Genomic DNA, 26561 nt, shown 5'->3' on the forward strand with positions numbered 1-26561 from the left:
CCCCCGGTCGTCCCCCGTGGCCGGCGGAGGCTGAGGGGGGAGCGGCGGGAGGCCGCGGCCGACCCTCCGCCTCTTCATCTCCTCCTCGTCGTCCGCCCGCGGGAGGGAAGGCCGTGGTCGTCGGCCCTCCTCTTCATCGCCTCATTATCGTCTCCTCATCGTCCGCCCGGCCGGGGGAGGGAAGGCCGTGGTCGTCGGCCCATCGCCCCCTCCTCTTCATCGTCTCTTCATCGCCTCGTTATCGTCTCCTCGTCGTCCGCCCGTGGGAGGGGAGGCCGTCGTCGTCGTCGTCGTCGGCCCGTCGCCTCCTTCTCTTCATCTCCACTTCATCTCCTCCTCATCGTCCGCCCGTGGGAGGGGAGGCCGTCGTCGTCGACCCGTCGCCGCCTCCTCTTCATCGCCTCGTTATCGTCTCCTCGTCGTCCGCCCGTGGGAGGGGAGGCCGTCGTCGTCGTCGGCCCGTCGCCTCCTTCTCTTCATCTCCTCCTCATCGCCTCCTCATCGTCCGCCCGTGGGAGGGGAGGCCGTCGTCGGCCCATCTCCTCCTCCTCCTCCTCCTCTCCACCTCCTCTTCATCGCCTCCTCCTCCCCACCTCCCCTTCATCGCCTCCTCCTCTCCACCTCCTCTTCATCGCCTCATTATCGTCTCCTCATCGTCCGCCCCTGGGAGGGAAGGCCGTCGTCGGCCCGTCGCCTCCTCCTCTTCATCTCCTCCTCACCGTCCGCCGGTGGGAGGGAAGGCCGTCGTGGTCGGCCCGTCTCCTCCTCCTCCTCTTCTTCATCTCTTCTTCATCGCCTCCTCATCGTCGGCCGGGCCGTGGGAGGGAAGGCCGTCGTGGTGGGCCCCGCCCCGGCCTCGCCGCCCCGCCCCGCCTGCGCGGCCCATGGCGGCGTTGGCCGACTCGTCGGGCTCCGGGGCCCCGCAGCCCCCGCCGGACCCCAACCCCTCCTCCGCCGTCGCCCCCTCCTCCGCCGTCCCCCCCTCCGGCCAGGCCCGCGGGCGGCACGAAAAGAGCCTGGGGCTCCTCACCGCCAAGTTCGTGTCGCTGCTGCAGGAGGCCAAGGACGGGGTCCTCGACCTGAAGGCGGTAAGCGGCCACCCCGACTCCCTCCCTCCCTCTCCCTCCCCTCCTCACCGCCCTGCGGACAGTGAAGGGGAGGGACATCTCAGTAAACCGTAGCAATAAAGAGAATCAAGGGGATGAACAGCTCAGGAAAACAATATAATAGTGTTGGTATTTATTAAGCGCTTACTATGTGCCGAGCACTGTTCTAAGCGCTGGGGTAGACACAGGGGAATCGGGTTGTCCCACGTGGGGCTCACAGTCTTCATCCCCATTTTACAGAGGAGGGAACTGAGGCACCGAGAAGTGAAGTGACTTGCCCACAGTCACACAGCCGACAAGTGGCAGAGCTGGGATTCGAACTCATGAGCCCTGACTCCAAAGCCCGGGCTCTTTCCACTGAGCCACGCTGCTTCTCCATGCATTCCTTCAGTAGTATTTATTGAGCGCTTACCAGGTGCAGAGCACTGGACTAAGCGCTTGGGATGAACAAGTCGGCAACAGATAGAGACGGTCCCTGCCCTTTGACGGGCTTACAGTCTAATCGGGGGAGACGGACAGGCGAGAACAATGGCAATAAATAGAGTCGAGGGGAAGAACATCTCGTAAAAACAATGGCAACTAAATAGAATCGAGGCAATGTACCATTCATTAACAAATAACAATAGCAATTAACAATAGCAATCAAGAGAGTGAAGGGGATGGACAGCTCATTAAAAAATAGCAATAGATAGAATCAAGGGGATGGACGTCTCATTAAAACGACAGCAATAAATAGAGTGAAGGGGATGGACATCTTATTAAAAAGTAGCAAGAAATAGAATGAAGGGGATGAACCTCTCATTAAAACTATAGCAGTGAAGGGGATGAACATCTCATGAAAACAATACCAGTAAAGGGGATGAACATCTCATGAAAACAATAACAATGTGAAGGGGATGGACATCTCATGAAAACAACAGCAATAAATAGAGTGAAGGGGATGGACATCTTATTAAAAAATAGCAATAAATAGAATCAAGGGGATGAACATCTCATGAAAACAATAGCAATGTGAAGGGGATGGACATCTCATGAAAACAACAGCAGTAAATAGAGTGAAGGGGATGGACATCTTATTAAAAAATAGCAAGAAATAGAATGAAGGGGATGAACATCTCATTAAAACAATAGCAGTGAAGGGGATGAACATCTCATGAAAACAATAGCCATAAATAGAGTGAAGGGGATGGACATCTCATTAAAAAATAGCAATAAATAGAATCAAGGGGATGAACATCTCATTAAAACAAGAGCAATAAATAGAATGAAGGGGATGGACATCTTATTAAAAAACAGCAATAAATAGAATGAAGGGGATGAACCTCTCATTAAAACTATAGCAATGAAGGGGATGGACATCTCATTAAAACAATAGCAATAAATAGAGTGAAGGGGATGGACATCTCATTAAAACAAGAGCAATAAATAGAGGGAAGGGGATGGACATCTCATTAAAACAGTAGCGCTAAATAAAATGAAGGGGATGGGCATCTCATGAAAACAATAGCAATAAATAGAGTGAAGGGGATGGACATCTCATTATAACAATAGCAATAAATAGAGTGAAAGGGATGGACATCTCAATAAAACAATAGCAATAAATAGAATCAAGGGGATTCTCACCTCACCTCCTCCAGGAGGCCTTCCTGGACTGACCTTCCCCTCTGCCCGCTGCTCCCTCTCTGTCCCCCCTTCACCTCCCCTCAGCTCCTCCCCCTCTCCCTTCCCCTCAGCACTCTGCTCATTTGTATATTTTCATTACCCTATTTATTTTGTTAATGAGGTGTCCATCCCCTTCATTCTATTTATTGCTCTTGTTTTAATGAGATGTCCATCCCCTTCACTCTATTGCTATTGTTTTCATGAGATGTTCATCCCCTTCGTTCTATTTATTACTATTTTTTAATAAGATGTCCATCCCCTTCACTCTATTTCTATTTTTTAATGAGATGTCCATCCCCTTCACTCTATTTATTGCTCTTGTTTTCTTGAGATGTTCATCCCCTTCATTCTATTTATTGCTATTTTTTTAATGAAGTGTTCATCCCCTTCTTTCTATTTAGCGCTATTGTTTTAATGAGCTGTTCATCCCCTTGATTCTATTTAGCACTATTGTTTTATTGAGATGTTCATCCCCTTCACTCTATTTATTGCTCTTGTTTTCATGAGATGTTCATCCCCTTCACTCTAATTATTGCTATTGTTTTCATGAGATGTTCATCCCCTTCACTCTATTTATTGCTATTGTTTTCATGAGATGTTCATCCCCTTCACTCTATTGCTATTTTTTAATAAGATGTCCATCCCCTTCACTCTGTTGCTATTTTTTAGTGAGATGTCCATCCTCTTCACCCTATTTACTGCTCTTGTTTTAATGAGATGTTCATCCCCTTCACTCTATTTATTGCTCTTGTTTTAATGAAATGCCCATCTCCTTCATTCTATTTATTGCAGTTTTTTTAATGAGATGTTCATCCCCTTGATTCTTATAAGAATGTTGGTATTTGTTAAGTGCTTACTATGTGCCGAGCACTGTTTAGCGCTCAGGGAGATACAGTGTAATCAGGTTGTCCCAAGTGAGGCTCACAGTTAATCCCCATTTTACAGGTGAGGTAACTGAGGCACAGAGAAGTTTAGTATTGCTATTGTTTTAATGAGATGTTCATCCCCTCCATTCTGTCTGTTGCTATGATTTTAATGAGGTGAACATCCCCTTCACTCTATTTATTGCTGTTGTTTTAATGAGGTGTACATCCCCTTCATTCTATAAGAAGCAGCGTGGCTCAGTGGAAAGAGCCCGGGCTTGGGAGTCAGAGGTCATGGGTTCGAATGCCGCCTCTGCCACTCGTCAGCTGTGTGACTGTGGGCAAGTCACTTCTCTGGGCCTCAGTTCCCTCATCTGTAAAATGGGGGTGAAGACGGTGAGCCTCGCGTGGGACAACCTGATGACCCTGTATGTCCCCCAGCGCTTAGAACAGTGCTCTGCGCATAGTAAGTGCTTAACAAATACCAACATTATTATTTATTGCTATGGTTTTAATGAGATGGACATCCCCGTGGTTCTATTTATTGCTATTGTTTTTGTCTGCCTGTCTCCCCCGATTAGACTGTGAGCCCATCAGTGGGCAGGGATGGTCTCAGTTGCCCAATTGTCCATTCCAAGCGCTTAGGACAGTGTTCTGCACAGAGTAAGCGCTCAATCAATATGATTGAATGAATGAACAGTGCTCTGCACATAGTAAGCGCTTAATACATACCAACATTATTACTGTCGAATGATTGTTGCTGAATTGTTCATTCCGAGCGCTTAGGACAGTGCTCTGCACATAGTAAGCGCTCAGTCAATACTGTTGAATGAACAGTGTTCTGCACATAGTAAGCGCTTAACACACATACCAACATTATTATCATCAAATGAATGATTGTTGCCGAATTGGCCATTCCAAGCGTTTAGTCCAGTGCTCTGCACATAGTAAGTGCCCAATCAATACTATTGAATGAATGAATGAATGAACAGTGTTCTGCACATACTAAGCGCTTAACAAATACCAACATTATTGTTATTATCATCAAATGAAAGATTGTTGCCAAATTGTCCATTCCAAGCGCTTAGTCCAGTGTTCTGCACATAGTAAGTGCTCAATAAATACTATTGAATGAAGCTCTGCCACTTAGCTGTGTGACTGGGCAAGTCACTTAACTTCTCTGTGCCTCAGTTATCTCATCTGTAAAATGGGGATGAAGACTGTGAGCCTCACCAGGGACAACCTGATGACCCTATATCTACTCCAGTGCTTAGAACAGTGCTCTGCACATAGTAAGCACGTAACAAATACCAACATTATTATTATCAAATGAATGATTGTTGCCGCATTGTCCATTTCAAGCGCTCAGTCCAGTGCTCTGCACATAGTAAGTGCTCAATCAGTACTATTGAATGGATGAATGAACAGTGTTCTGCACATAATAAGCGCTTAACACATACCAACATTATTATTATTATTAAGAACAGTGCTCTGCACATAGTAAGCGCTTAACACATACCAACATTATTATTATTATTATGAACAGTGTTCTGCACATAGTAAGCGCTTAACAAATACCAACATTATTATTACCGAATGAATGATTGTTGCCAAATTGTCCATTCCAAGCGCTTAGTCCAGTGCTCTGCACATAGTAAGCGCTCAATCAATACGAATGAATGAATGAACAGTGTTCTGCACGTAATAAGCACTTAATATCAACATTATTATTATTGAATGAATGATACCAAATTGTCCGTTCCAAGCGCTTAGTCCAGTGCTCTGCACATAGTAAGTGCTCAATCAATACGATTGAATGAATGAATGAACAGTATCCTGCACTTAGTAAGTGCTTAACAAATACCAACCTTATTATTATGAACAGTGTTCTGCACATAGTAAGCGCTCAATCAATACGAATGAATGAATGAATGAACAATGTCCTGCACATAGTAAGTGCTTAACACATACCAACATTATTATTATTATTATGAACAGTGTTCTGCACATAGTAAACGCTTAACAAACACCAACATTATTATTATCGAAAGAATGATTGTTGCCGAATTGTCCATTTCAAGCGCTCAGTCCAGGGCTCTGCACATAGTAAGCGCCCAATCAATACGAGTGAATGAATGAAAGTAAGCGCCGCTCAGGCTATTGAATGAATGAATGAAAGTAAGCGCCCCTCGGACTATTGAATGAATGAATGAAGGTAAGCGCCGCTTGGGCTATTGAATGAATGAATGAATGAATGAAAGTAAGCGGTGCTCGGGCTAATGAATGAATAAATGACCGGCCCCTCGGCCCCCTCGCCCTCCCTCTCCTTCTCCTTCTCTCTCCTCCTCCCTCTTCCTCTTTCCTCCTCTCTTCTCCTCCTCTCTTCTCCTCCTCTCTTCTCCTCTCTCTTCCTCCCCCCCCTTTTCCCCTCCTCTCCTCTCTCTTTTCCCCTCCTCTCCTCTCTCTTTCCCCCTCCTCTCCCCTCTTTTTCCCTCCTCTCCCCTCCCCTGTCCTCCCCTGTCCTCCTCTCTCCTCCCCTGGCTCCCCTCCTGTCTGCTCCCTCCTCTCGGTGCCTGCGGCCACATTGTTTGTGCGGCCTGTGCCTCTCCCTCCCTCCCTCCCGTCCTCCGCGCCATGTGGCTCAGCGAGCCCCGGCCCGGGGACAAAGACCCTCCGGTCCGGTCCGGTCGGGTCCGGTCCCCTTCGCTAACCACCCCGCTGCCCGGCCCTCGCCCCCACGGGGAAGCTCGGAGGCCCCGCTGCCCCCCCGACCCCCACCATGGCCGCTGAGGCCCCCAAACCTTTTCTTTTCTGGGGCTGGTTGATCTTCGATCGCAGCCAACCCTGCCCCTCGGAATAACCCCGCACCTAATAATAATCCCATGTTGGTATTTCTTAAACACTTACTATGATCATTCATTCATTCAGTAGTATTGATTGAGCGCTTACGATGTTGCGCTTACTATGTTCATTCATTCATTCATTCAATAGTAGTGATTGAGCGCTTACGATGTGAACAGCATTAAGCGCTTGGAATGGACAATTCATTCAATAGCATTTATTGAGCGCTTATGATGTGCAGAGCAGTGAACTAAGCGCTTGGAATGGACAGTTCATTCATTCAATAGCATTTATTGAGCGCTTACGATGTGCAGAGCACTGGACTAAGCGCTTGGAATGGACAATTCATTCAGTAGCATTTATTGAGCGCTTATGATGTGCAGAGCACTGGACATTCATTCAATAGCATTTATTGAGCACTTATGTGCAGAGCACTGGACTAAGTGCTTGGAATGGACAGTTCGGCAACAGATAGAGACCATCCCTGCCCATTGACGGGCTCACAATCTAATCAGACTTACAGTCTAATTGATGCCAAGCACTAACCACAATGATAATGATGATGGCATTTGTTAAGCGCTCACTATGTGCCAAGCACTAACCACAATGATATTAATGATAGAATTTGTTAAGCACTTACTATGTGCCAAGCACTTTTCTAATGATAATAATAATGATGGCATTTGTTAAGCGCTTCCTATATGCTACGCATTCTTCTAATGAGAATAATGATGGCACTTAAGCACTATGTGCTAAGCACTCTTCTAATAATAATAATGATGGCATTTGTTAAGCGCTTACTATGTGCCAAGCACTCTTCTAATGATAATAATAATGATGACATTTGTTAAGCGCTTTCTATGTGCAAGCACTCTTCTAATAATAATAATGATGGCATTTGTTAAGCCCTTACTATGTGCCAAGCACTCTTCTAGTAATAATGTTGGCATTTGTTAATTGCTTATTTTGTGCCAAGCACTCTTCTAATAATAATAATGATGATGGCATTTGTTAAGCGCTTATTATGTACCAAGAACTCTTCTAATGATAATGATGACATTTGTTAAGCGCTTACTATATGCAAAGCGCTGTTCTCAGCGCTGGGAGGGATACAGGGTGATCAGGTTGTCCCACGTGGGGCTCACAGTCTTCATCCCCATTTTACAGATGAGGGAACTGAGTGGCAGAGAAATGAAGTGTCTTGCCCAAAGTCACACGGCTGACAAGGGGTGGAGCTGGGATTAGAACCCATGACCTCTGACTCCCAAACACATGCTCTTTCCACTGAGCCACGCTGCTTCTCTTGGTGTCACGCTGCGGCCGCAGCGGGAGACCATCGTTCCTGCCCCACCGCGCGGGGGGCAAAGAGGGATGGATCCATTCTTGGGGTGATGTTTAGACTGTGATGAGCCCATTATTGGGTAGGGATAGTCTCTATCTGTTGCCAAAGTGTACATTCCATGCGCTTAGTACAGTGCTCTGCACAAAGTAAGCACTCAATAAATACTATTGAATGAACTAGCCCCCAGGGCAGTTAGCCCAGGGACCCGGCGTCTTCCCCCCGCCCCCATCCCACCCCAGCAACCGAAGCCGCTGCCCCGAGATTGTCTCCGGGAAACCTTTGGGGCTCTCCGTTGGCTAGCCCTGGCAGCCCCTCCTTTCCACGGGCCACCTGGAACTGCCGCCCGCAGGTGGCACGGGGGCCATTTAATAATAATGATGATGGCATTTGTTAAGCACTCACTATGTGCCAAGCACTCTTCTAAGCGCTGGGATAGATACAAGGTGATCAGACTGTTTAGGCTCGTTTAGACTGTGAGCCCGTCATTGGGCAGGGATTGTCTCTAACTGTTGCCTAATTGTAGATTCCAAGCACTTAGGACAGTGCTCTGCACATAGTAAGTGCTCAATAAATACTATTGAATGAATCAGGTTGTCCCACGTGGGGCTCACAGTCTTAATCCCCATTTGACAGGTGAGGAAACAGGTGCGGAGAGGTGATTTGCCCAAAGTCACACCGCTGACAAGTGGTGGAGGCGGGATTAGAACCCACGACCTCTGACTCCCAAGCCACTTCTCCTTTGAAATTCCACTAGGCACTGATTGACTGATGCCGTCCGGTTCCATTTGGAAGGTGGCCGTCGACACAGCTCCGGAGCAGCCAAGTGTCTGAGGCCAGTCCCTGCTCCGGCATCTTCCCGATGCCCCCCACCCGACGCCTCCCGTGCTTTTCTTTATTGAGTCTCTTTTGGGGAAACCTTGCCGCCACCCCCCCCCTCGTCGCCATGCCCTTTTGTCTGGCTATAAGAGCTGTCCCTCGCCAGCGCTTCCCACTTCAATTAGCCCTTTTCCAGGAGGATGAGATGATCCATTAGGTTCGGTACCCGCAGATTCATATGTAACCAGAAGGTCGTAAATTACAAAGAAATGTGGTCCTGGTATTCCATTCGAAGATTTTTCCAACTTGGTTTTGACCCTGGGAAAAATCTGTTAGGAGGCTTTTGCTGTCATCGCCTCCCCGATCGTGGAGCTGCAAGGCAGATCTTGGAGTCAGGTGCAAAAGGAAGCCTTGGTTCGGCCAGACCCCCTAGGCTTTAATAATAATAGTAATAATGTTGGTATTTAAGTGCTTACTGTGTGCCAAGTACTTTTCTAAGCGCTGGGGTAGATACAGGGTAATCAGGTTGCCCCACATGAGGCTCACAGTCTTCATCCCCATTTTACAGATGAGAGAACTGAGGCACTGAGAAATTAAGTGACTTGCCCAAAGTCACACAGCTGACAGGTGGCGGAGCCGGGATTAGAACCCATGACCTCTGACACCTAAGCCTGTGCTCTGCCACTGAGCCATGCTGCTTCTTTAACCCCTGCCCGGTGCCAGAGGTGGAGGTTGAACAGTCACACGGGTTATTGACTAGTCGTAAATGCATTCGAGTGCCCACTTGGTATGGTACACTGTATTAGGTGCTTGGGGAGTACAGAATAAGGAAATGACATGTCCCCGGACCACGAGGAGTTTATACTGTAATTGGGGAGAGGCATGCAAAAACATTTACAACGCCACCTCTTCCTTCTGTGAACTTGCACTCACTCATCCGTGTTGCTGTGGGTACCTTTGAGGCCTCCCGGGTCACGCACCGGAAGGGTGGGCAGGAGGATTTATCTCCCCCTAAGAAATATCTAGACGTTATTTGCCATCACTGGCAGGGTCCAGAGAAGGACAGTAGTATAATGGCAAAGAGGCTTGGGAGGTGTGGGGGAAGACAGGCAGTTCTAATGTCTGTGTCAATTTTTTTTTTAATTTTCCTTTTTGCTTCCTCCACCCCTCCTTAAAGCACTTGATATTCACCCCGCAGCACTTATGTACAAATCCATATTGCTCCCCCCAGCCCAAAGCACTTGATATTCACCCCAAAGCACTTACATTTCCTTAATTTATCTAAATGTCTGCTTCCCCCTCTAGACTCTAACCTCCTGCTGGGCAGGGACTATGTCTACCTTCTCTCTTGTATTGAACTCTCCAAAGTGTGTAGTACAGTGCTCTGCACACAGTAAGTGCTCAATAAATGCATTGCCTGGAGTGGATGTCATGGCACAGAGCTCTTTGTAAAGCTGGATAAAATGAAAGGCTTGTATTAGAGTCTTTGTGAAATGAACATCACAATCAATATTAGTGTGTCTTTGAACCCGTTGATTAATTCCGAAATTTTCAACAGTGGTTTCAGCAACTTGGAAGTACTTGGAGTATTATACATTGAAATCTTATAAATATAATTAATTTTGGAGGCGAGGATTTCCTCTAGGGTCATAGGTTCGGGCTTTTCTTATTTTTGAGAGTGTTGACGTGCGTATTGTGTGCCAGCCGCTGTACTAAGTGCTGGGGTAGATACAAGGTAATCAAGTTGGATACAGTCCATGTCCCACGTGGAGCTCACAGCATTAATCCCCATTTTACAGGTGAGGTAACAGGCCCAGAGAAGTCAAATGACTTGCCCCAGGTTACACGGCAGGCAAGTGGCAGAGTCAGGATTAGATCCCAAGTCCTCTGATTGCCCTGCCTGTGTTCTTTCCATGAGACTTCCCTTTGCCCACAGAAAGTATGTGAAAGACAAAGTAGTCCTGTTTATAAGGGCTTTTGAGACCCATTCCTTTACGGATATTAGCCAGGAAGTATTAACTTCAGATATTTCTGTGTTGCCTAAGAAAAAGGTTTTAAAATGTTCCGTTGTTGGAGGATGTAAAAGTAATCTTTCCATTGCATACTGTTCCTCTTCAGATATTCACCAGATTTTATATTTAATTTCAAAGCACCTCATTCATTCAGTAGTATTTATTGAGTGCTTACTATGTGCAGAGCACTGTACTAAGCGCTTGGAATGTACAATACGGCAACAGATAGAGACAATCCCTGCCCGATGACGGGCTCACTGGCTAATAGGGGGAGACAGACAGCAGAGCAAAACAGAACAAAACAAAAACAAGACATTATCAAGATAAATAGAATCAAGGGGATGTACACCTCATTAACAAAATAAATAGGGCAATAATATATACAAATGAGCACAGTGCTGCGGGGAGGGGAAGGGGGAAGAGTAAGGGGTCTCAGTAAGGGGGAAGAGGGAAAGGGTGCTCAGCCTGGGAAGGCCTCTTGGAGAAGGTCCACTTAATCCAGAAACCCTAAGGACAAGTAATGAAATGTTGCTGTGCTTCAAGCGACGTATCTTGCGCAGGACCCTAAGATAAGGAGAGTTTGACCGAATTGGGAGTGATAGTACCTGTGCCTCAGATGGTCAAGCTTAACAAGTAGGCATCTTTAAAATGGAATTGATATTTGGTTGAGAACAGGGCTTTCCCCAGTGTCCTGTCACCTGTCTCTACCAATTTTAAAGTTTCAAGTGAGTGGACCATTCTTAGACCTCAGAGAAACTTGCAGCCCATGTCATTTTGCTTCTTTATTCTTACTATTGCGCTGCTTCAACATCCTTCACCCTATCTCCCTTCTTCTGCTAGTCTTGCTTGCCCTTTCTACGCACTCCACATCTTAAACAACAGTGACTTATATTCTTGGTATGGAAGGTATGCCCATTTTACTCCACTTGAACTGAGTGGCAGAGCCCTTTATGAACAATGCTTTATTTCTTTTAACTCCTTCAACAGAACTTTTTTTTTTTGATTGAAAAGTCTGGGGAAGCAAGATCTACCCAAATAGTAATAAAAGTGTTCATAAAATGATTGTGGTGAAATGACAAGTGCCTTCTTGATAGTGCACCTGTTTTGAAAGATTATAGCTCCAGAAAGAAAATGTCTAAAGCATAAAGTTCACAACTTAGGCAAACATACTGGTTATCTCTAGATTTAACAGACCCAGGAAGTTGAGCATGACTCTGCTAGTTAAACAATTTAAGAGTCGGTGTTCTGGTTTTTTTGTTTTGTTTTGTTCTCCTGAGTAGTCTCTCTAGGTGAAGTAAAGCAAAGCTAAACATTGTATTTGGATTTATGACCGAAAACATTGCTCCTTAAGGAGTATTACTCATGTTTTGGATTGTTTTGGACTTTGGGCCAGAGGGTGGCCTGAAGGCAGGAGCAAAAAAAATTGGAAAAGGAAGGGAGGTGGTGGGCAGGCCACTGGGATGGTATGATGCTTTCTCCCCAAGGTCCTGGCTAGTAAGGAGGGTTGCCTGGGGTGAGTAAAGAGGATGAATTGCCCAGGTAGGGGATTTGGTGGACATCCTTTCACAAGGTATCAGAGAAAATGTCAAACCGGTTCGCTTCTGGCCCACAGTACCAGTTGCAGGAGGGGGTACCTCGTAGTGGTGGTGTAGCCATGGAGATTGCCCACTCTGCTGCCTCCGAACCTGGGCCACAAACTCTGATGGGCCACACTCACATCCAAACCCTAACCCGATCCTAATCGGGGTTTGTATTGAGGTGATTGACAGGTTAATTTTTGTGTTTTAGAAAAATTACTCTTTGATTCTTGGCATTTGGTTTGGGCAGTTTGTTCTTTCCCAAGAGGAGCAGTTAAGCAGTTACTTCATACCCTTTCCCCAGAAATCTCTTCAAATTCAGCCTTGCATATAGCCAGTCCCCTGGCTGGGGTCAGGGAGAATTTGTGCTGGACAGGAGTAAAGGCAGCTCATGCCGTTTGTCTTGCTATCCATGGACTTTCTGAGAGAGGGTGGATTATCCTGTAATGGTTGATTTCTGGATCTATCCTTGCATCTCCAGCATCTTTACAATAGAGAGCTCAAAAGTGATTTCACAGGGTTTTTCATTGTAACAACAACTTTACTGATGGCAAAGGGGAAATACCCTTCCCCAGGTAAGGGGCATGAGATTATTCCCCTTATTTTTCAGAGAGAAATGAAGGTGGTATCATTGAATAGTATTTATGGAGCACTATGTGCAGAGCACTGTACTAAGCGCTTGGAATGTACAATTCGGCAGCAGATAGAGATAATCCCTGCCCATTGATGGGCTCACAGTCTATACGGGGGAGACAGACAGCAAAGCAAAACAGAACAAAACAAAAACAAAACATCAAGATAAATAGAATCAAGGAGATGTACACCTCATAAAATGAATAGGGTAATAAATAATATATTATTTGAGCAGATGAGCAGAATGCTGAGGGGAGGGGAGAGGGAGCAGAGGGAAAGGGGGCTCAGTCTGTGAAGGGCTCCTGGAGGAGGTGAGTTCTCAGTAGGGCTCTGAAGAGGGGAAGATAGTTTGGCAGATGTGAGGAGGGAGGACATTCCAGGACAGTGGTAGGACGTGGGCCAGGGGTCAACGGCGGGACAGGTGCGAACGAGGGACCGTGAGGAGGTGAGTGGCAAAGGAGCAGAGTATATGGAGTGGGCTGTAGAAGGAGAGAAGGGAGGTGAGGGAGGAAGGGGCAAGGTGATGGAGAGCTTTGAAGCCAAGAGTGAGGAGTGTTTGTTTCATGAAAAGGTTGATAGGCAACCACTGGAGGTTTTTGAGGAGGGGAGTGAGATGCTCAGAGCATCTCTGCAGGAAGATGATCCGGGCAGCTGAATGAAGAATAGACGGGAGCGGGGAAAGGCAGGAGGAAGGGAGATCCAAGAGGAGGCTGACACAATAATCCAGCCGGGATATTATGAGAGCTTGTACCACCAAGGTAGCAGTTTGGATGGAGAGGAAAGGGTGGATCTTGGTGATATTGTGAAGGTGAGACCCGCAGGTGTTGGTGATGGATTGGCTGTGTGGGGTGAATGAGAGAGCAGAGTCAAGGATGCCACCAAGGTTGTGGGCCTGTGAGACGGGAAGGATGGTCGTGCCGTTCACAGTGATGGGAAAGTCAGGGAGAGGACAGGGTTTGGGAGGGAAGATAAGGAGCTCAGTTTTAGACATGTATCACTTGCCATGGCCATAGTAAAATCGGAGTGTGGCAGTGTTTAGGTGTTTAGCTATTCTCTATGAATTGTTTTGGGGGGGTTTCTTAAATCACTGGGCATGCGGCTCCCATCTTTATTGCTGTATTGTACTTTACAAGCGCTTAGTACAGTGCTCTGCACACAGTAAACGCTCAATAAATACGTTTGAAGGAATGAATACTGTCATATACACTTTTAGAAAGGTGCTTGTGAAAGTAAAATTGGCCGGTCTTTAGCACTGTCTCACTCCAATGCTCCAACTGAACTGCCTGACCCTGCTCTCAGCCTGGTGCTTCATTCCTGGGAAATGCAGGAGAACAGCGAACCCTCACCTTTTATTGCCATGTCACACCTGTCCTTCCAGAGCCAACATTGCTTTCCTTTAAATGCCTCCTTTTTGTTCAGGCTCAATGAGGTTGGGACGGAGTCCCGAGGCCGAGGAGAAGCTGAATGGCAGGGAGCGCACCCACCCTCCCTCTGTTAGGGCTAGGGGACGGTGGCATAGTGGGAAGCTGAAAGGTGAGGCCGCACAGTTGGGGAGCACAGGGTTGCACCTGTACCTTCCCAGCTGGATCAGAGGGAAGAGCATTTGGGAGCAGTCTGGGGCCTGGCATGTCCTCCACAGTGCAGTTCCACAGCTCTCACCTGTGACCGGTACCTCTCATTCAGAAAGATGGGCTTCCTATCCTGTCTGACATTCCTAGGAGACAGTGGGAGGGGAAGGAACTGAGAGGCAGCACTGGGGGAGTTCAAGACAGGTTCCCACTGCAACACACTGTCCACAGGACTCCCTTTGTTTGCAGACGTAACTTGGAAGGTGAGAGCTTTGCCGCAAGATTAAGGGACAGATGATCATCAAGTGAGGCAGTTTCTTCATGGCGCGCTGTTGCGAGGGGTAGTAGTAATGGAAAATGGGGGGTGAGAGGCCCACTCGTCTGCTGTGACCTTGGACATGTCACTTAACTCTTCTCTGCCTCCGGTTCCTCCGTCTGTAAAATGAGAGTTCAATTCCTGTTCTCTCCTCTCCTTAGATTGGAGCCCCATGTTGGGACAGGGGCTGTGTCTGGTCTCATTATCTCCTATCTACCCCGGTGCTTAGTATAGTGTGTGGCATGTAGTAAGTAGTTAACCAATACCCCAAAAATAATTATTAAGGACATCTACCTGATCTAGGTAGCTGCTGTCCATCAGGATTAGCCATTGAAGGTCTGTGAATTCCCATGTGACATGTACTCTTGTGCTTTAAGTTGATGGAGCAGCCTCTTAAAGGCAGCTTAACTCTTGGTTTTCTTCCTCAACAGGCTGCAGATACGTTGGCTGTGAGGCAAAAGAGAAGAATCTATGACATCACAAATGTTTTGGAAGGAATTGATTTGATTGAAAAAAAGTCAAAAAACAGCATCCAGTGGAAGTAAGTTGGGAGCTGAAGTCAGTTGTGATCTAAAGCCCTTGCTTACTTTTTTTCTTGGCTTGTTAATCTGTTTGGGTTGATAAATAACCTTCAGCATCTCAGTTCACGCTCTTGGTTCCACTCAAGCAGATTATGTGTTTCTTGCTCTTGACTCACCCCTCCCTGCCTTGTCACAAGTCTCCTCCCACTCCCAGCCAATCAGTCTGTTTTATTTATTGAGCATTTACTGTTATGCAGAGCACTGTACCAAGCGCTTGGCACTTAAGCTCATCCTCTAGACTGTAAGCTTGTTGAAGGCAGGGAATGTGTCTGTTTTATTGTTATATTCTACTCTCCCAAGTGCTTAGTACAGTGCTCTGCACACAGTATGAGCTCAGTAAAGACAGTTGATTGATAATCAACCCAAACCACCACTCTCCCCTCGTAAAAAAAACTTCCTCCTCCACCAGGTAATCTGTAATTCACCTCTTCCATTTCCCTTGAATTCCTCCACACAAGCACTTCTCTTTTTGATTTGTTGCTTATTCACCATATTCATAAAAATATAGTTACTTTACACTTAAAATGGTTCATTAATCAATCTACATTTAGTGTTTTTCCCATTAAGGTTGTCAACCCCCCAAGGTCAGGGAGCATAAGTTTTATTTATGGTGTTTTCCAAGTGCCTCATTTAGTGTTCTGCACACAGGCTCTCGGTAGATGCTTTCGACACTATCACTATTAAAATGAGCTTTTAAATTTCAAAGTCATTTCCCATGGCTTTCTCTGATTTCCATCTGTTATATCAGATAGTTTACCAACAGAGGTCAAAAGTGAAATTGTCGTAGAGATGAGAACATCCAGGAGAATCGGGGTACTTGAAACTAGGCTAAATTGGCTACTATTAGAAATTAGGCTAAATTGGCTACTATTTAAATATAATAATTTTTACCTAAGAAATACAGTGGATGGATTATAAACTTGAATATCACAATGAAAAGTACTCCAATATCACTGCTCCAGTGCATTTAGCTCTTGGTGTTATGAGTGTTGAAATGACTGTGGTTGTCAATGTATTGAGCTATTTGCTTAATCTTCCTACTTTGTTTCTAAAGTTAGCCCACCGCGATGCTCTGTGGATCTTATTGTTTGTGTATCTTTAAGAGGGGTAGGTGCCGGCTGTAATACCAAGGAAGTGATAGACAGACTGAGATATCTCAAGGCAGAAATTGAAGATCTGGACCTGAAAGAGCGAGAATTGGATCAGCAAAAATCCTGGCTCCAGCAAAGCATCAAAAATGTTATGGACGACTCCACAAACAACAGATATCCTAATGACTCTCTTAATTTTGCTGGGAACCGCAAATCCAAAATACTGCCTACCCTGGCCTAAAGTAGAGGTGTGATCACTCCCATAGCTGCTAAGTGCAGTGTTATTGCAGGATATTTTCAGCCAAAGGAATCTGGGGAGTGATTGCTAGTTAGAGAGTGACAGATTGTAGAATTCATGGTGTTTGGCACTGTATTGTAATGGCTTCTCGGAGCGAAAGTATACGTTTACCAGGCTGTTGAAATCTGCTGCTTAATAGTTTATGATTTGTTTGGGTGGTTTTAGGTCTGCAGTTGGTTTAGAGGATATTGGTGTTGGCAGACTAAGGCCCTTCTGCACGCCACAGGGGAAAAGAAATAAAACTGTAATGCTAATAGTGGAGTTTATTAACTGCTTCCTCTGTGTTAAAGCACTGTGCTAAGCACTGCAGTCGAAACAAGATCATCAGATTGGCTCACAATCCAAGAGGTAGGAAGACTCACTTCACCCATGTGGAAATCGAGGCCCTGAGAAGTTAAATGGCTTGGCCGTGGTTACACAACGTGCCAGTGGCAGAGTGGGGACTTGTCGAGTGTCTGATCTCCACTAGGCTACAGTGCTTTTGCTACTGAATCCTGCTACACTTCTGTCAGCGGCCTCCTCACTGAAAGAGGGAAAGTTATAATGACAGGTTGAACTGTGTCCAACCCGATTATAATAATAATAATGTTGGTATTTGTTAAGCACTTACTATGTGCCAAGCACTGTTCTAAGCGCTGGGGTAGACACAAGGTAATCAGATTGTCCCATGTAGGGCTCACAGTCCTACACCCCATTTTACAGATGAGGTAACTGAGGCAAAGAGAAGTGGAGTGACTTGCCCAAAGTCACACAGCTGACAAGTGGCAGAGCTGGGACTAGAACTCATGATCTCTGACTCCCAAGCCTGGGCTCTTCCCACTGAGCCACACTGCTTCTCCTTATAATAATAATGATGATATTTGTTAAGCACTTAACTATGTGCCAGCCACTGTACTAAGCACTGGGGTTGATACAAGCAAATCTTGTCGGACACAGTCGCCGTCCCATGAGGGGCTCACAGTTTCCCTATTTTACAGATGAGGTAACCGAGACCCAGAGAAGTGAAGTGACTTGGCCAAGGTCACAGCAGACAAGTGGCCAGGCTTGGATTAGAACACATGACCTTCTGATCTGGTATCTATCCCAGCACTTAGTTCAGTCCCTGACACATAGGAAGCACTTAACCAATATCAATAAATAAATAAAAATAAATGCCCAATAAAGGGCTAGGAGACTTTTTAAAAATTTTCTATTTAGGTCATTCAGCTTGAAATATAAATTAAACATCCAGAGAAACCTTCTTTATACTCGGCTCGTCGGGAAAGGTCATTGTTGCTCACTTGAATTCCTAAATTGACAACCTGAAAAATTTCCGTGTAAACAGGAATGTCAACATGGTGTTGAAAAGCCAAGGTTAAAACATGGAAAAAAGTCAAGGTTTATTTTCAAATAGCTCCATAGAAAAAATGACAGATGTAATGTCCTGCAGTACATGTTCGAGGGAATTACAACCATTGCCCCAGGCGTAGCACCCCCAGGGAATATGAGGGCCCAGTTTGCGATGGGGAGGGGGATGTGTTTCCACAGCAGTGTACTGGACACCGAAGATTCCCCCAGGAGGGTGGGCAGAGGGCAGCAAGTAATGCAGCCTCAGACCTGGGGGGAAAGAGTTAATTCCGAGTTCTAATATGTTATAAAAAATGACTTGAATATAAGGTTGCCTAGATCTTCCTTGACACTCTGTGACAACGTTTTCCTATGTAACTCATGAAGATATTTGTAATTGCTTTAATGGTAAGTACTCTTAATTTCTCAATTTGTCCTCCTAGAGCTACGTGACCCTGGCAGTCTGTTGGATTTTGACGTATCTATCACCTAAATAGTTCAAGTTGCTTTTTCCTACTGACACTCATTTGTCTGGATCCCTGTGCAGTAGAGAGGCAAGGTTGTCTCCTGTTTTCTAAGGAGGACGGGAACCTGAGAGACATTATGTCGTGGCCTTGGTCACACCAGTTAGCCCGTGGCAGGGCCAGATCTGACTCCTTGCCTAGTGCTCCAGCCACTAGGTCCTGTTGGGTCCCTTTGAGGAGGAAAACAAATCCATTCCTTGGTGTGTTAAGCTAGTCCTGATCAATCCCAGAAGCTGTCCATCAGCCAGCTCACCAGGGAGGCAGAGAGGTTGTTGAGAGAAGACCGCAAACATTTGAACTAATAAAGCGGCCTTCTCCAGGGAGAGGTCGGGCACACCTGAGGGTGATCAGGTTAGTACAGAGCTAAGCACTTAATACAGTGCTCTGCACACAGTAAGCGGTCAGTAAATACGGTTGAATGAATGAATGTTGTTGGACTGATCCCTTAGGCCAACTTTGGTAAGAGACTCACCCCAACATCCCCCTCCACCCCCCGCACTACCACCACTCTGCAGAATGTGTGTTTTCTGATGACTTGCATGTAGAGGTTTCTGGATGCACTCACCTGCCATTTTGCTTCGGGACACCGGTGTGATGCCTGGCCCCACTTAGGGTTTCTTTGGCTGCCTTGGCCACCCGCCCTTCTCCAAAGCAGCTGAACCGGACTCTGGGACACTTCTGATTTGTAATGATCATTTTGAAGCCCCGAGCCAAAGTCCAGGTCTCCGTGCCCCTCCCCAGTCTCTTCCCTTGGATGGCACGGATAACACTAGGGGCTTGGGATAGGAAGAGGTCCCAGGGCCACAGCTGTGACCTCCACAGCCCAAAGTGGTGACAGTGACAGCCCTGCCATCCTAACTTCCTCTGGGCGCCTAGCATCCTTCAGTAAATGGCTGCCAATTTGGGGATGAACTGAGTCTCCACAAGGATGGGGCCTCATCTCACATGGTTTGCCTGTAAAGTCTCAGCAGCCCTTGGACAGTTACAGGAAACACGGAGCCAAAAGTAACACACCAAAGGCAGAAGGTTTTATTCAGAGCAACCAAAGATTTACTTCAGCTCAAGGTTTTGACTTCTCATTCGTCCAACCTCAAAATTAACTTATATACTAGTAAGCATATGAATTATAGCAGGTAATAAAGGTTATATATGCTTAGAATCCTCCTTTTACCAAAAAAGACAGCCATCTAAATGCCCCCAGTGATTTATCTGGTTGTGTTAGTGGGAGTATTTCTCTGTTTGGGCACAAATTTGAGATTAATTTTTGGTTTTGAACATGATTTTCTTCCTTACTAGGAGACACACTTCTGACTATTCAAGCACCTTCCGGTACCCAGCTAGAGGTACCAATTCCTGAAATGGTTAGTATGCTGAGCCCATTCGATAAACACTTTCAAAGGAGGCATGCACGTTTTTAAGATTTTGTTATCTGATGATGAACTGATTCTAAGAGGAAAATGCACTGTTACCTGACACTGACCCCATTCAATTCTCCAGAACCGTGTATTAGACCGAGGGAAGTGGGGTTGTAGTGGGCAAGTCACTCAGTATTAGAATTGAGTGACCCTTCCTCTGTTGTTGGTCAGCAGATGAGTAACACTGGGACAGTGAGCCTCGGTTTAGAAAACTACCACTCTAAAGATCCTGCAAGATCGGAATTCATCTTTCATGCTAACTCACTAATGGCTCTCAGAGCATTTTGTCCCTAATTTTAGGATCTTTGCCAAGATGGTTTGACCTTGGGTCTTGATTATAAAAAAAAAATTAGCCAGAAGCCCCACCTAATATGTCAGCTAAATGATCTGGCCCATGATTTCAGCTATTTGATCCTCAGTATTTGGTAACATGCCCTTTTTCAAAATTGAGGAAATTCATTCTCCCAGCTAGACTGAGGAAATCCAACTGGATGAATTGATTTGGCTTGTGTTTGGAGTGGAGGCAGTCTTGTTTAAGGTGCTCTGATTAGTCCTCAGTCAGGATAAGGTTTACAGGTGGAAATGCAGGTATTTGGAGTCTCTATAGCTAGTGATGGCCTGGAAGTTGCTGAGAAGCCTTACTAGAGGCTGGTAATTATGGTAAATATATGCCAAGCACTATACTAAGCACTGGGGTAGATAGAGAATAATCAAGTCAGACACAGTCCCAACCTCACATGGGGCTCACATTCTAAGTAGGAGGGAGAACAGGTACTGCGTTCCCATTTTATAGCAGAGGAAGCGAAGGTTCAGAAAATCTAAGTGACTTGGCCAGGGCCACACAAAAGGACAGTGTGGTGGAGCTGGGATTGGAACCCAGCTCCCCTGACTCCCAGGCCAGTGCTCTTGCCAATAGACCACACTGCTTCCCTGGATAAGAACAGGATTGTCTCAAATTCTACATTCACAGAATCCTGCTGCAAAAAATAATAAAGGGGCACACTACTTTTTTAAATGACTTAGTGTATAATAAGCACCTGGTGTATTCCTAGCTTTGAACTTGGCATTTTGGAGAGTACAGTAGAATTAGTTGGACACGATTACTGCCCTGAAGGAGCTTTTACAGCCTAGTGGGTAAACCTTTAGTAAAACCCTTGCTGGATTTGTGACTGGTATGAATTGGGAGGGACTCAAAATGGATATTTTGAGACATGCACTCCAACCCACTTTCTTCCCTGCCAGACTCCCAACTCTAGGCCCTTGATTGCTGTCCTTTTTATAGCTTCTCTTTTGAGAGTATTTCAAGATAAGAAAAAGGTTGTAATTGTCTTCTTAATGTACCACCTTTTCAAAGGGTCAAAATGGACAAAAGAAATACCAGATCAATCTAAAGAGCCATTCGGGACCAATCCACGTACTGCTGATTAACAAAGAATCCAGTTCCTCTAAGCCCGTGGTTTTTCCTGTTCCCCCGCCTGACGACCTCACCCAGCCTCCCTCTCAACCCCAAACCCCAGCCACTCCTCAGACTCCGAATGCTGCTCCGAGTGCCCCTGAACACAACCTCTCCCGAGAACGTCTTCGGCAGACACCCGTTTCCAACACACCATCAGGTGAGTTTGAAGTCTTTCTCCCCACAGATAGTCACATTGGGTCTACGGGAGCACTAACCTATTAGCACTCTGAATTTTGCATACCTGGTCAGTTATATCAAAAATAAGTTCAGGTCCTAGTTCCAGAGCTTGTCTAAAATTGAATTTTTTTTAAAAAATGTTTGAAACAATCCTTTAATGTGACAAGGCTTCATAAAATGCTTGATCTTCCCTGAGTGACTCTGGTAGGAATCTTTGGAGGTCACATTATTTGGGCTTACATGACATTTGTTAAGTGTATACACTGTGCAAAGCACTGTGCTAACACGGGAAAAGATTCAAGGATATTCAGGCATGGTCTCTGGCCCCTGAAGAGTCTAAATATTGGGGAATCAATGATATATCTATATCTCAAACTGATTAGTGATCAAAGCCAACATTTTCAACTGCCTGGTTTAATGTCCCTACAGCCACTGGAAGACGAATCAGAAATTCCCTCCTAGGGTCATTTGTTATGACCATATGTGATTATTTCATCTCCAGTAGATGCAGTTACACCTCTCTGAATCCTGTGGGGGCTACCATGCTATAATTGTGTATGCTTTGTTGATCTCTGTGTTAAGTTATTGCAAAGAACTCTTACCTGGTCACCTTCGAATGATTTACTCATGTAGACTGGTCAGAAAACTGAAGTCTCAAAATCCCTTTTAGCTTCAGTTATTGCAGATGGACCAAGAAAAAGCTTTTACTGTAATTTTGAAAGTTTTCCAAAATAGATTTAGGACCTAAACCATGTGTAATTGAGTTATTTTAGAAATTCCAGTCCCTCCAATGAAAGGTGATAAACAGATACTCACCTCTTTACTATCATGTATGGAATCACCTCTTCTAACCCATAGTCCATTACCCTAGCCATGTAGATGCTAAGTATTGAGGGTGAATTTCAGTGGAAGGCCATCCCTTTGGATTCACTCACAACAGTGCGTACTTATTGTCTAAATTATTTTTAACGGAGTCATTAAAAATAATCTCCGGTGGCACTCACACAGTTCATTTTAGCAGGCTTTGGCCTGAAGAAGCCCCTAATCCTTTTGAGGTTCTGAGAAATGAGTGAATTTCAATATGTAGTTGAGTTCATTTTCTAACTGATTTTCTTTTTCCCCCCCACTTCTTGGAGGAAGACTGTAACCTGCAGCAGAACAGTGCCACTCCCACATCCCCATCTAGCCTGCCAGGGTCAGTGCTGTACACCAGTCTCGCAATAGATGTGACCCAGGCATCAGCCAACGCAAATGAGCCCCCTTCCCTGCTTCCTCTGGATGTAAACTGTATTCTAAAGCCAAACTCATTTGACATTGCAAAGATGGATGATCCTGGAGGTAAGAATCAGCTGGGTTTTTTTGGTTGTAGTTATTTTTTGTCATGCTTAACCAGGGCCTTGTATAGACAACTTCTCATTCATCTTTCTCATGAGGAATGAGGATGATTAAATCCAAATAGAGTAGCCTCAGTGGAGCCGGTTGTTTCAGTTCCTACACTGCTTTTGCCTGCGGTTAAGTCTCTGATTGGTGTGCATTTCATCTTGGGGAACGTAGAGGAGTGAAAGAGCAGACAAGTGGCAGAAGAGTATTAGGCATTGTGAGAGGTAGCAGGATATTTACCACCGCACTGGACAGTATGTTCCTGAATGGGGGTTAATTTGGGAGGATGAGAACAGGGATGCTTTCTTGAGTGGTACCCAAACATAGGAGGCAGTTTGCGCCCTGGGGCCTAAATAATGCCTTTATGATTGGGACCGCCACAGGATGCTAAGAATGGGTAGTTTTGATTAATTTGTGAAGTAAGGCAGCACTCATGCCTTGTGGTAAAGGCCTGGGAATATTTTTAAAAGAGATCTAGACTATTTGTAATTGATAGCTGAAAAAATGGGCCAAAAAAACCTTTCATAGAAAACAGCTTAGCATACCACATAAATCCAGAGTCATAAACGGATTTAATGAAGGAGTGTAGGGAAAGGGGTTCGTATTGTATGCTCTTACTGCTTTTGATGTTCACCTGCATCTTCTCAGTAAGACAAAACACTTCTGCCAAAGACCCCTTCCTCCCTCTCCCATGTCCTTCCCAGTTCAGTTGTGAAAAGTCACTTCCAAATTTGATTTGATGTTAAAGAATAGTTTTGGTTGAGCTTGGAGACCTTCACTGGTTTGCAAAGTCATCTGAGCTGCAGCGGGGCAAGGTCTGGGTCTGTTATGTAACTTCAATCAATTCAGCTAGGTGTTGGGTGTGTAACATGGACAGGGTTAGAGAAGGCAGAAAGTTAGTAGACAGGCAGTAGAAGCTATTGGAATGATCTTGATTGCTGTGGGCAGGCCCTTCCAAGCAATCCTTTTGTTTTTTGTTTTTTGGGGAGGATGGCACATACAACATACATGTAATCAGGAAAGCTTTAATCCCCAGAGAACTTCATATTGTCAGTACTTATAGTTTTCTTGTAAATTCAGTGGGATAAGGTGCCTGCCCTTCATTTTTACACTACATCATAATTTGTTTCTGTAGAATACATTTTTACCCAGTCTTAAGTGGAAATTGACATTTCTGGTATATTAATGCCAAGGTGGTGTGTTTACACATCAATTTTGGGTTTATTGCCACTAAATGACTTTCCCTGGCAATGAGGGGGTTTTGTGGTCTGTATCCAGCAAAATCTTTATGAATAATTTCCTTTGCTTCTAACAGGAGCTATTAGTGGTGATATCATTGATGAATTAATGTCTTCTGATGGTAAGTATTCCAGTTCTCACAGGTTGGTTTCATGTAGGTATTAAACACCTGTCTCCATTTTGGTAACGTCTTTCATTCATTCATTCATTCAATAGTATTTATTGAGCGCTTACTATGTGCAGAGCACTGTACTAAGCGCTTGGGATGAACAAGTCGGCAACAGATAGAGACAGTCCCTGCCGTTTGACGGGCTTACAGTCTTGAGAATAGTCACGAAATTGTACATGATTCTTGAACCTCTCTCCAGGCTACAAGACCACTGTGTGGTGACATTTCCTCTAAGAAGCATTTGATGATGAAGTTAGGGTGGTGTTATGGTTGGTATAGCGGTTGGGGAAGTTCTCATGTTTCTTTGGAGACCAGTGGAAATGGTTTGGTTGAATGGCTTTTGGCTTACCCTGGCAAAAAGCATAGTACACTTAATTCTGGATTGCCAGCTAATGATGAAAAATCCAAATTCTGTTTTATCAATGCCTTTGGCCTCTTTCCCCCAACCCATTTTTTTTTTGGAGGTGAGGAGGTTAATCTCATTTGGATGGCAAGTGAAAGTAATGTTGCTGAGTGCCAACAATGAGCAGTTCAGCCTGTACAAATAAGTAGTTTGCAACAGTTTATGTATTTTTGTGGCTTTAAATGAATTGCTGACTTTTAGAGTCTGTCTTAGCATTCTATTCCATTTTACAGACCATATATGTGCCTCTCTGAAATTATTTCCAAGGACTCCTAGCTCTTGGATATAGATATTCAGCTGTCCGTCCCCCCCTACCTTCCTGTCCAAGAGTAAGGCATATAATACATAAATTGTGGATATGTACAGAAGTGCTGAGGGAGGTGTGAATGAAGGGTGCAAATCTAAGTGTGAGGGTGATGCATGAGGGAGTGGGAGAAGAGGAAAGAAGGACTTATTCAAGGCTTCTTAGAGATATGCTTTTAGTAAGGTTCTGAAGGGGGAGGGTGGGGAAGAGTGATCCTATGTCGGCTCTGAAGCGGGAGGGAGTTCCAGGCCAAGAGGTGGGATGTGGGTGAGAAGGCGAGGGCGAGTGACGAAAGATGAAACTGAGGTAGAGGGAATACGTTGGCAGTAGAGGAGTGAAGTAACTTACAGGGATCAGCACAACTCCCCACTTGTTTTGTCTGTCAGGGCTGAACATTTGGGTTCCTGAGACTAGAGGGTTTAGTTTCAGTAGTAAGGAGTGTGGTATCCATGGCCTGAATTGATTGCTGACAGACCTATCCATGAAGTGAGCAAACATTCTCAGTGGTTGAGAGGCTCAGACAACTAAAGTGCTGCCTTCTGGTTTCAGACAGTTGTGTTTCATGATAAATTTCAGTTCGAACCAATTTACCCACCAAATTGTCACTTTTTTTTTTTCCAGTGTTTCCTCTTTTACGGCTTTCCCCTACTCCTGCAGATGACTACAACTTTAACTTGGACGATAATGAAGGAGTCTGTGATCTCTTTGATGTTCAGATACTAAATTATTAGATTCTGTGGCAATTTGGACTGTTATCTACCTCTAACTCTTAACATTCTAGACTTCTTCAGAACCTAAATATTTAAAATAATGAATGTAACAACTTTAGTTCTGACTGAGGATTTTTTTCCCTTTTGCTTATTTAGTTACTTCACAAAACTCCAACCAGAATAAAAGGGCTCTGTTTCTTTAGGAGGAAATGTTTTCAGAATAAAATTACATTCATCTAACTAAAGAGTTCTTATTCCAAATCCCTTTACTATTTTTACAAGTGGGAGAAAAGTTACAAGCTAAAAAAGGACCCAGGCCTCTTGTCACTTAAATGTTTTAAATTTTTACTGCCACAAGGCTGTCCATTTTTTCTTTGTGTCCCTCAGATGCAATCTTTGAACTTTCACTGCCACTTAGAGTGAAGGATATAAACTGGGATGTGCCTGTTTCAGTGAACAAATTTTGTGAAGTGCCTTCTGTTTAGCACTTTAAGTTTCTCACATTTTGTTGACTTCTGACATTCCACTTTCCTAGATTTTAGGAAAGCTTTCTATGTAGTTTATATTAAAATGTGCCAATGCCTGTACATTAACAAGATTTTTTAATAAAATAAAATTGTACAAACAGACCTAATTGGCAAGTGAATCTTTTAAGGTGCACAGTGCTTCCTTTAGGGATCACAACAGAGCCATTAATCTTAGAGCATCTTCAATGCCTGTCAGTTCTCCTTTAGGATGCTTAGGAATCTGGA

At 45.0% G+C, this 26561-nt stretch overlaps 2 protein-coding genes across 5 annotated transcripts in view; one reads left to right on the top strand and one right to left on the bottom strand.

Moving 5' to 3' along the window:
• On the top strand, nt 1-26436 carry E2F5 (E2F transcription factor 5). 2 transcript variants are annotated; one of them, XM_029062722.1, is made up of 10 exons: nt 1-280; nt 442-1088; nt 15168-15277; nt 16421-16582; nt 18397-18440; nt 19853-19917; nt 21326-21584; nt 22745-22942; nt 24300-24344; nt 25721-26436. In XM_029062722.1, exons 2-10 carry the CDS (start codon nt 885-887, stop codon nt 25828-25830), a joined length of 1197 nt encoding a protein of 398 aa, XP_028918555.1. In that variant the 5' UTR covers nt 1-280; nt 442-884; the 3' UTR covers nt 25831-26436. The 2 variants fall into 2 exon arrangements, with proteins under 2 accessions (XP_028918555.1, XP_028918553.1); XM_029062720.1 differs by having other exon boundaries at nt 1-1088.
• RBIS (ribosomal biogenesis factor) overlaps nt 26326-26561 on the bottom strand; it is a 10174-nt gene continuing 9938 nt past the window's right edge. For all 3 annotated transcript variants that reach the window (XM_029062723.2, XM_039911804.1, XM_029062724.2), the window contains exon 4: nt 26326-26556. In XM_029062723.2, coding sequence (XP_028918556.1) covers nt 26488-26556 — 69 coding nt within the window. In that variant the 3' untranslated portion in view covers nt 26326-26487. The remainder of the gene's footprint in view (nt 26557-26561) is intronic.

The sequence above is a fragment of the Ornithorhynchus anatinus genome, chromosome 4, assembly GCF_004115215.2.
Source record: "Ornithorhynchus anatinus isolate Pmale09 chromosome 4, mOrnAna1.pri.v4, whole genome shotgun sequence".
Taxonomy (NCBI): domain Eukaryota; kingdom Metazoa; phylum Chordata; class Mammalia; order Monotremata; family Ornithorhynchidae; genus Ornithorhynchus; species Ornithorhynchus anatinus.

Coding starts and splice junctions, on each gene's coding strand:
- E2F5 (XM_029062720.1), top strand. CDS start 885: ATGGCGGCGTTGGCCGACTCGTCGGGCTCCGGGGCCCCGCAGCCCCCG. Junction 19,918..21,325: donor AGGTACCAATTCCTGAAATG/GTTAGTATGCTG, acceptor ACCTTTTCAAAG/GGTCAAAATGGACAAAAGAA. Junction 24,345..25,720: donor TGAATTAATGTCTTCTGATG/GTAAGTATTCCA, acceptor TTTTTTTTCCAG/TGTTTCCTCTTTTACGGCTT.